General features: G+C 45.4%; 2 protein-coding genes across 4 annotated transcripts in view; one reads left to right on the top strand and one right to left on the bottom strand.

Annotated features, from left to right (window-relative positions):
* Nucleotides 1-659: 659 nt before the first annotated feature.
* LOC138671624 (probable cyclin-dependent serine/threonine-protein kinase DDB_G0292550) lies at nucleotides 660-10319 on the bottom strand. The gene is made up of 10 exons (XM_069759800.1): nucleotides 10054-10319; nucleotides 9702-9872; nucleotides 6718-6852; nucleotides 6423-6587; nucleotides 5976-6227; nucleotides 5471-5671; nucleotides 5275-5406; nucleotides 4664-4883; nucleotides 2133-2549; nucleotides 660-1058 (listed from the first exon to the last, which is right to left on the bottom strand). Exons 1-10 carry the CDS (start codon nucleotides 10317-10319, stop codon nucleotides 660-662), a joined length of 2358 nt encoding a protein of 785 aa, XP_069615901.1.
* Nucleotides 9962-10331, top strand: part of EYA3 (EYA transcriptional coactivator and phosphatase 3) — a 317510-nt gene continuing 317140 nt past the window's right edge. For 2 of the 3 annotated variants that reach the window (XM_069756641.1, XM_069756639.1), the window contains exon 1: nucleotides 9962-10143. The gene's annotated coding sequence lies outside the window, so the exon portion shown is untranslated. The remainder of the gene's footprint in view (nucleotides 10144-10331) is intronic. The other variant, XM_069756640.1, reaches the window with a different exon arrangement.

Below are 10331 nucleotides of genomic sequence, written 5' to 3'. Positions count from 1 at the left end.
GTGGTGGTAATATGTGGTCTGGTCATGGTGTGGCGGTATTTGTTCCCTGTATGTGGCATTATTGGTCCCCATGTGGTGGTAATATGTGATCTTGACATGGTGTGGCAGTATTTGTTACTTGTATGTGGAATTATAGGTCACTATGTGGTGGAAATATGGTGTCTGGTCATGATGTGGTGGTATTTGTCCCTTTGGATGTGATATTATTGGTCATTTTAAAAATTGAAAAATAAATAAAAATATACCTAAATTGTATTGCATATTTTAACAAATTTTTAATAGGTTAGCGTAGAGTAGGGCCCGGCCAAAAGACTATACCTTGTTGTGGTGGCAGATTAGAAAAATCTTTTGGCCAAAACAAAAGCTGCTGGCTATATGTGTGATCTGGTGATGGGAACTGTTAGGGCTCCTTTTCACTTGTGAGACATACGGCTGTGTCTCGCAGGTTAAAACCCTCCTCTGATGCCGTCACTTGGGAATGGAGTGTGCAGCTCCATGTATTGCTATGCGACTGCACGCTCCGCTCTGGAGTGCCGGCGCCAGAGGAGGGTTTTAACCTGCGAGAGACGGCCGTATGTCTCGCAAGTGAAAAGGAGCCCTCAATGCGTGATTGGTGAGAAGTGGAGTTTTTCCAAGAGAGCTGTGGGACTGTGGACAGTTTAAGGGGTGGAGGCAAGGCTGGGGTGGAACCTAGGCAGAGTCTCAAGCGGCCCCGAAAATTTTGCCTGTATGGGGCTCCGAAATTCATAGTGGCAGCCCTGTACCCACTCATTTGCCGTAGATGCTTTATGGTACCCGCTCTCATTTAACGCAGATGTGTTATTGTACCCGCTTTCATTTACCGCAGATGCGTTATTGTACTCGCTCTCATTTACCGCAGATGCGTTATTGTACCCGCTGTCATTTACCGCAGATGCGTTATCATATCCGCTCTCATTTAAAGCAGAAGTGCTATCGCACCCGCTTTCTGCAGATGCGCTATTGTACCCGCTCTCATTTACCGCAGATTTGTTATTGTACCCGCTCTCATTTACCGCAGATTTGTTATTGTACCAGCTCTCATTTAAAGCAGATGCGTATTGTACCCGCTCTCATTTACCGCAGATGCGTTATTGTACCCGCTCTCATTTACCGCAGATAATAATCTTTATAATAATAATAATCTTTATTTTTATATAGCGCTAACATATTCTGCAGCGCTTTACAGTTTTACACACATTATCATCACTGTCCCTAATGGGGTTCACAATCTAGAATCCCTATCAGTATGTCTTTGGAATGTGGGAAGAAACTGGAGTGCCCAGAGGAAACCCACGCAAACACGGAGAGAACATACAAACTCTTTGCAGATGTTGTCCTGGGTGGGATTAGAACCGCTATCCACTGTGCCACTGTGCTGTCCCAGATGGTTATTGTACCCGCTCTCATTTACTGCAGATGCGTTATTGTACCCGCTCTCATTTACCACAGATGCTTTATTGTACCCGCTCTCATTTACCACAGATGCATTATTGTACCCGCTCTCATTTACCGCAGATAATAATCTTTATAATAATAATAATAATCTTTTTATATAGCGCTAACATATTCCGCAGCGCACTACAGTTTGCACACATTATCATCACTGTCCCTGATGGGGTTCACAATCTAGAATCCCTATCAGTATGTCTTTGGAATGTGGGAAGAAACTGGAGTGCCCGGAGGAAACCCACGCAAACACGGAGAGAACATACAAACTCTTTGCAGATGTTGTTCTGGGTAAGATTAGAACCGCTATCCACTGTGCCACCGTGCTGTCCCAGATGGTTATTGTACCCGCTGTCATTTACTGCAGATGCGTTATTATATCCGCTCTCACTTACCGCAGATGCGTTATTGTACTCGCTCTTATTTACCGCAGATGCATTATTATACCCGCTCTCATTTACCGCAGATAATAATCTTTATAATAATAATAATCTTTATTTTTATATAGCGCTAACATATTCTGCAGCGCCTTACAGTTTTACACACATTATCATCACTGTCCCTAATGGGGTTCACAATCTAGAATCCCTATCAGTATGTCTTTGGAATGTGGGAAGAAACTGGCGTGCCCAGAGGAAACCCACGCAAACACGGAGAGAACATACAAACTCTTTGCAGATGTTGTCCTGGGTAGGATTAGAACCGCTATCCACTGTGCCACTGTGCTGTCCCAGATGGTTATTGTACCCGCTCTCATTTACTGCAGATGCGTTATTGTACCCGCTCTCATTTACCGCAGATGCGTTATTATATCCGCTCTCACTTACCGCAGATGTGTTATTGTACTCGCTCTTATTTACCGCAGATGCGTTATTATACCAACTCTCATTTACTGCAGATGCGTTATTGTACCTGCTCTCATTTACCGCAGATGCGTTATTGTACCCGCTCTCATTTACCGCAGATGCGTTATTGTACCCGCTCTCATTTACCGCAGATGCGTTATTGTAGCCGCTCTCATTTACCGCAGATGCGTTATTGTACCCGCTCTCATTTACCGCAGATACGTTATTGTACTCGTGCTTTTACCGCAGATGCGTTATTGTACCCGCTCTCATTTACTGCAGATGTGTTATTGTACTCGTGCTTTTACCGCAGATGCGTTATTGTACCCGCTCTCATTTACCGCAGATGCGTTATAGTACCTGCTCTCATTTACCACAGATGCGTTATTGTACCCGCTCTCATTTACCACAGATGCGTTATTGTACTCGCGCTTTTACCGCAGATGCGTTATTGTACTCACTCTCATTTACCGCAGATGCGTTATTGTACTCGCTTTTACCGCAGATGCGGTATTGTACTCGCTCTCATTTACTGCAGATGCGTTATAGTACCTGCTCTCATTTACCACAGATGCGTTATTGTACCCGCTCTCATTTACCACAGATGCGTTATTGTACTCGCACTTTTACCGCAGATGCGTTATTGTACTCACTCTCATTTACCGCAGATGCGTTATTGTACTCGCTTTTACCGCAGATGCGGTATTGTACTCGCTCTCATTTACTGCAGATGCGTTATAGTACCTGCTCTCATTTACCACAGATGCGTTATTGTACCCGCTCTCATTTACCACAGATGCGTTATTGTACTCGCGCTTTTACCGCAGATGTGTTATTGTACCCGCTCTCATTTACCACAGATGCGTTATTGTACCCGCTCTCATTTACCGCAGATGTGTTATTGTACCCGCTCTCATTTACCACAGATGCGTTATTGTACCCGTTCTCATTAACCGCAGATGCGTTATTGTACTCACTTTTACCGCAGATGCGTTATTGTACTCGCGCTTTTACTGCAGATGCGTTATTGTACTCGCTCTCATTTACTGCAGATGCGTTATTGTACCTGCTTTCATTTACCAGATGTGTTATTATATCCGCTCTCATTTACCGTAGATGCGTTATTGTACCCGCTCTCATTTACCACAGATGCGTTATTGTACTCGCGCTTTTACCGCAGATGTGTTATTGTACCCGCTCTCATTTACTGCAGATGCGTTGTTGTACCCGCTCTCATTTACCACAGATGCGTTATTGTACCCGCTCTCATTTACCACAGATGCGTTATTGTACCCGCTCTCATTTACCACAGATGCATTATTGTACCCGCTCTCATTTACAGCAGATAATAATCTTTATAATAATAATAATAATCTTTTTATATAGCGCTAACATATTCCGCAGCGCACTACAGTTTGCACACATTATCATCACTGTCCCTGATGGGGTTCACAATCTAGAATCCCTATCAGTATGTCTTTGGAATGTGGGAAGAAACTGGAGTGCCCGGAGGAAACCCACGCAAACACGGAGAGAACATACAAACTCTTTGCAGATGTTGTTCTGGGTAAGATTAGAACCGCTATCCACTGTGCCACCGTACTGTCCCAGATGGTTATTGTACCCGCTGTCATTTACTGCAGATGCGTTATTATATCCGCTCTCACTTACCGCAGATGCGTTATTGTACTCGCTCTTATTTACCGCAGATGCGTTATTATACCCGCTCTCATTTACCGCAGATGCGTTATTATACCCGCTCTCATTTACCGCAGATGCGTTATTGTACCCGCTCTCATTTACCGCAGATGCGTTATTATACCCGCTCTCATTTACCGCAGATGTGTTATTGTACCCGCTCTCATTTACCGCAGATGTGTTATTGTACCCGCTCTCATTTACCGCAGATGCGTTATTGTACTCGCTTTTACCGCAGATGCGTTATTGTACTCGCTTTTACCGCAGATGCGTTATTGTACCCGCTGTCATTTACCACAGATGCGTTATTGTACCCGCTGTCATTTACCACAGATGCGTTATTGCACCCGCTCTCATTTACCAGATGCGTTATTGTACCCGCTGTCATTTACCACAGATGCGTTATTGCACCCGCTCTCATTTACCACAGATGCGTTATTGCACCCGCTCTCATTTACCACAGATGCGTTATTGTACCCGCTCTCATTTACCACAGATGCGTTATTGTACCCGCTCTCATTTACCACAGATGCGTTATTGTACCCGCTCTCATTTACCACAGATGCGTTATTGTACCTGCTCATTTACCGCAGATGCGTTATTGTACCCGCTCTCATTTACCGCAGATGCGTCATTGTGCCGCTCTCATTTACCACAGATGCGTTATTGTACCCGCTGTCATTTACCACAGATGCGTTATTGTACCCGCTGTCATTTACCACAGATGCGTTATTGTACCCGCTGTCATTTACCACAGATGCGTTATTGTACCCGCTCTCATTTACCGCAGATGCGTCATTGTGTCCGCTCTCATTTACCACAGATGCGTTATTGTACCCGCTGTCATTTACCACAGATGCGTTATTGTACCCGCTGTCATTTACCACAGATGCGTTATTGTACCCGCTGTCATTTACCACAGATGCGTTATTGTACCCGCTGTCATTTACCACAGATGCGTTATTGTACCCGCTGTCATTTACCACAGATGCGTTATGGTACCCGCTGTCATTTACCACAGATGCGTTATTGTACCCGCTGTCATTTACCACAGATGCGTTATTGCACCCGCTCTCATTTACCACAGATGCGTTATTGCACCCGCTCTCATTTACCACAGATGCGTTATTGTACCCGCTCTCATTTACCACAGATGCGTTATTGTACCCGCTCTCATTTACCACAGATGCGTTATTGCATCCGCTGTCATTTACCACAGATGCGTTGTTGTACCTGCTCATTTACCGCAGATGCGTTATTGCACCCGCTCTCATTTACCACAGATGCGTTATTGTATCCGCTGTCATTTACCGCAGATGCGTTATTGCACCCGCTCTCATTTACCACAGATGCGTTATTGTACCCGCTGTCATTTACCACAGATGCGTTGTTGTACCTGCTCATTTACCACAGATGCGTTATTGCACCCGCTCTCATTTACCACAGATGCGTTATTGTACCCGCTGTCATTTACCACAGATACGTTATTGTATCCGCTGTCATTTACCACAGATGCGTTATTGTACCCGCTCTCATTTACCACAGATGCGTTATTGTACCCGCTGTCATTTACCACAGATGCGTTATTGCACCCACTCTCATTTACCACAGATGCGTTATTGTACCCGCTCTCATTTACCACAGATGCGTTATTGTATCCGCTGTCATTTACCACAGATGCGTTATTGTACCTGCTCATTTACCGCAGATGCGTTATTGTACCTGCTCTCATTTACCACAGATGCGTTATTGTATCCGCTGTCATTTACCGCAGATGCGTTATTGTACCCGCTCTCATTTACCACAGATGCGTTATTGTACCCGCTCTCATTTACCACAGATGCGTTATTGTACCCGCTCTCATTTACCACAGATGCGTTATTGTACCCGCTCTCATTTACCACAGATGCGTTATTGTACCTGCTCATTTACCGCAGATGCGTTATTGTACCCGCTCTCATTTACCGCAGATGCGTCATTGTGCCGCTCTCATTTACCACAGATGCGTTATTGTACCCGCTGTCATTTACCACAGATGCGTTATTGTACCCGCTGTCATTTACCACAGATGCGTTATTGTACCCGCTGTCATTTACCACAGATGCGTTATTGTACCCGCTCTCATTTACCGCAGATGCGTCATTGTGTCCGCTCTCATTTACCACAGATGCGTTATTGTACCCGCTGTCATTTACCACAGATGCGTTATTGTACCCGCTGTCATTTACCACAGATGCGTTATTGTACCCGCTGTCATTTACCACAGATGCGTTATTGTACCCGCTGTCATTTACCACAGATGCGTTATTGTACCCGCTGTCATTTACCACAGATGCGTTATTGTATCCGCTGTCATTTACCACAGATGCGTTATTGTACCCGCTCTCATTTACCACAGATGCGTTATTGTACCCGCTGTCATTTACCACAGATGCGTTATTGCACCCGCTCTCATTTACCACAGATGCGTTATTGTATCCGCTGTCATTTACCGCAGATGCGTTATTGCACCCGCTCTCATTTACCACAGATGCGTTATTGTACCCGCTGTCATTTACCACAGATGCGTTGTTGTACCTGCTCATTTACCACAGATGCGTTATTGCACCCGCTCTCATTTACCACAGATGCGTTATTGTACCCGCTGTCATTTACCACAGATGCGTTATTGTATCCGCTGTCATTTACCACAGATGCGTCATTGTACCCGCTCTCATTTACCACAGATGCGTTATTGTACCCGCTGTCATTTACCACAGATGCGTTATTGCACCCACTCTCATTTACCACAGATGCGTTATTGTACCCGTTCTCATTTACCACAGATGCGTTATTGTATCCGCTGTCATTTACCACAGATGCGTTATTGTACCTGCTCATTTACCGCAGATGCGTTATTGTACCTGCTCTCATTTACCACAGATGCGTTATTGTATCCGCTGTCATTTACCGCAGATGCGTTATTGTACCCGCTTTCATTTACCACAGATGCGTTATTGTACCCGCTCTCATTTACCACAGATGCGTTATTGTATCCGCTGTCATTTACCACAGATGCGTTATTGTACCTGCTCATTTACCGCAGATGCGTTATTGTACCTGCTCTCATTTACCACAGATGCGTTATTGTACCCGCTCTCATTTACCACAGATGCGTTATTGTATCCGCTGTCATTTACCACAGATGCGTTATTGTACCTGCTCATTTACCGCAGATGCGTTATTGTACCCGCTCTCATTTACCACAGATGCGTTATTGTACCCGCTCTCATTTACCGCAGATGCGTTATTGTACCCGCTCTCATTTACCGCGGATGCGTTATTGTACCCGCTCTCATTTACCACAGATGCGTTATTGTACTTGCTCATTTACCGCAGATGCGTTATTGTACCCGCTCTCATTTACCGCAGATGCGTCATTGTGCCCGCTCTCATTTACCACAGATGCGTTATTGTACCCGCTGTCATTTACCACAGATGCGTTATTGTACCCGCTGTCATTTACCACAGATGCGTTATTGTACCCGCTGTCATTTACCACAGATGCGTTATTGTACCCGCTCTCATTTACCACAGATGCGTTATTGTATCCGCTGTCATTTACCACAGATGCGTTATTGTACCCGCTGTCATTTACCACAGATGCGTTATTGTACCCGCTCTCATTTACCACAGATGCGTTATTGTACCCGCTGTCATTTACCACAGATGCGTTATTGTATCCGCTGTCATTTATCACAGATGCGTTATTGTACCTGCTCATTTACCGCAGATGCGTTATTGTACCCGCTGTCATTTACCGCAGATGCGTTATTGCACCCACTGTCATTTACCACAGATGCGTTATTGTATCCGCTGTCATTTACCACAGATGCGTTATTGTACCCGTTCTCATTTACCACAGATGCGTTATTGTACCCGTTCTCATTTACCACAGATGCGTTATTGTACCCGCTCTCATTTACCACAGATGCGTTATTGTACCCGCTGTCATTTACCACAGATGCGTTATTGTATCCGCTGTCATTTATCACAGATGCGTTATTGTACCTGCTCATTTACCGCAGATGCGTTATTGTACCCGCTGTCATTTACCGCAGATGCGTTATTGCACCCGCTGTCATTTACCACAGATGCGTTATTGTATCCGCTGTCATTTACCACAGATGCGTTATTGTACCCGTTCTCATTTACCACAGATGCGTTATTGTATCCGCTGTCATTTACCACAGATGCGTTATTGTACCCGCTCTCATTTACCACAGATGCGTTATTGTACCTGCTCTCATTTACCACAGATGCGTTATTGTACCTGCTCTCATTTACCACAGATGCGTTATTGTACCCGCTGTCATTTACCACAGATGCGTTATTGTACCTGCTCATTTACCGCAGATGCGTTATTGTACCCGCTCTCATTTACCAGAGATGCGTTATTGTACCTGCTCTCATTTACCACAGATGCGTTATTGTACCTGCTCTCATTTACCACAGATGCGTTATTGTACCTGCTCTCATTTACCACAGATGCGTTATTGTACCCGCTGTCATTTACCACAGATGCGTTATTGTACCTGCTCATTTACCGCAGATGCGTTATTGTACCCGCTCTCATTTACCAGAGATGCGTTATTGTACCTGCTCTCATTTACCACAGATGCGTTATTGTACCTGCTCTCATTTACCACAGATGCGTTATTGTACCCGCTGTCATTTACCACAGATGCGTTATTGTACCCGCTCTCATTTACCACAGATGCGTTATTGTACCCGCTGTCATTTACCACAGATGCGTTATTGTACCCGCTGTCATTTACCGCAGATGCGTTATTGCACCCGCTGTCATTTACCACAGATGCGTTATTGTATCCGCTGTCATTTACCACAGATGCGTTATTGTATCCGCTGTCATTTACCACAGATGCGTTATTGTACCCGCTGTCATTTACCGCAGATGCCTTATTGCACCCGCTGTCATTTACCAGAGATGCGTTATTGTACCCGCTGTCATTTACCGCAGATGCGTTATTGTACCCGCTGTCATTTACCGCAGATGCGTTATTGTACCCGCTGTCATTTACCGCAGATGCGTTATTGCACCCGCTGTCATTTACCACAGATGCGTTATTGTATCCGCTGTCATTTACCACAGATGCGTTATTGTATCCGCTGTCATTTACCACAGATGCGTTATTGTACCCGCTGTCATTTACCGCAGATGCGTTATTGCACCCGCTGTCATTTACCACAGATGCGTTATTGTACCCGCTGTCATTTACCGCAGATGCGTTATTGTACCCGCTGTCATTTACCGCAGATGCGTTATTGCACCCGCTGTCATTTAGCACAGATGCGTTATTGTATCCGCTGTCATTTACCACAGATGCGTTATTGTACCCGCTCTCATTTACCACAGATGCGTCATTGTGCCCGCTCTATTTACTGCAGATGAGTTATTATATCCGCTCTCATTTACCGCAGATGCGTTATTGTACCAGCTCTCATATATCGCAGATGCGTTATTATATCCGCTCTATTTACTGCAGATGCGTTATTGTACCCGCTCTCATTTACCACAGATGCGTTATTGTACCCGCTGTCATTTACCACAGATGCGTTATTGTACCAGCTCTCATATATCGCAGATGCGTTATAATATCCGCTCTATTTACTGCAGATGCGTTATTGTACCTGCTCTCATTTACCACAGATGCGTTATTGTACCCGCTGTCATTTACCACAGATGCGTTATTGTACCAGCTCTCATATATCGCAGATGCGTTATTATATCCGCTCTCATTTACTGCAGATGCGTTATTGTACCCGGCCCGCTCCTCTCCATTTCCTCTTTCGCCCCCAAACCTTAAATTTCCCGCCAACGACCCAATCAAATAGCATTTACAGGTCACGCCCAAACACAGCTTTTGAGTGACGCGTTCTCTTCACTGATTGGCTTTGGCTACGACATGACGCCCGGTGACGTCAGCGCGCTGCTAGTCAGCGCTTCTCTAGCTCCTGGCGGAAGTACCTGTTCTGTTGTTACCTGAGGGAAGGTGGCGGTTTCGTTTTGCCGTTCTCTAGGCGACACCGGGCACCGGAACTGGGGTCGTCCATTTGTTTGTACACAGAGCAGGTAAGGGGCGTAGAATGACCCCGCTGAAGGCGGTGTGAGTGCATGTGCTCGTGTTTACGGTGTCTGGGGCCCGCCTCTTCTGAGCACAAGTTTGGGCCTGGGCTATCGAGGGCCCCGGTGCTTTGACCCCTTCCTGGGACCTGTTGCGGCCTGTAACGTGCTGTAATGGCGGCCATGGTTTCTTTATA

The sequence above is a fragment of the Ranitomeya imitator genome, chromosome 3 (genome assembly GCF_032444005.1).
Source record: "Ranitomeya imitator isolate aRanImi1 chromosome 3, aRanImi1.pri, whole genome shotgun sequence".
Classification (NCBI taxonomy): Eukaryota; Metazoa; Chordata; class Amphibia; order Anura; family Dendrobatidae; genus Ranitomeya; species Ranitomeya imitator.
This window is presented reverse-complemented; position numbering and strand designations above follow the sequence as displayed.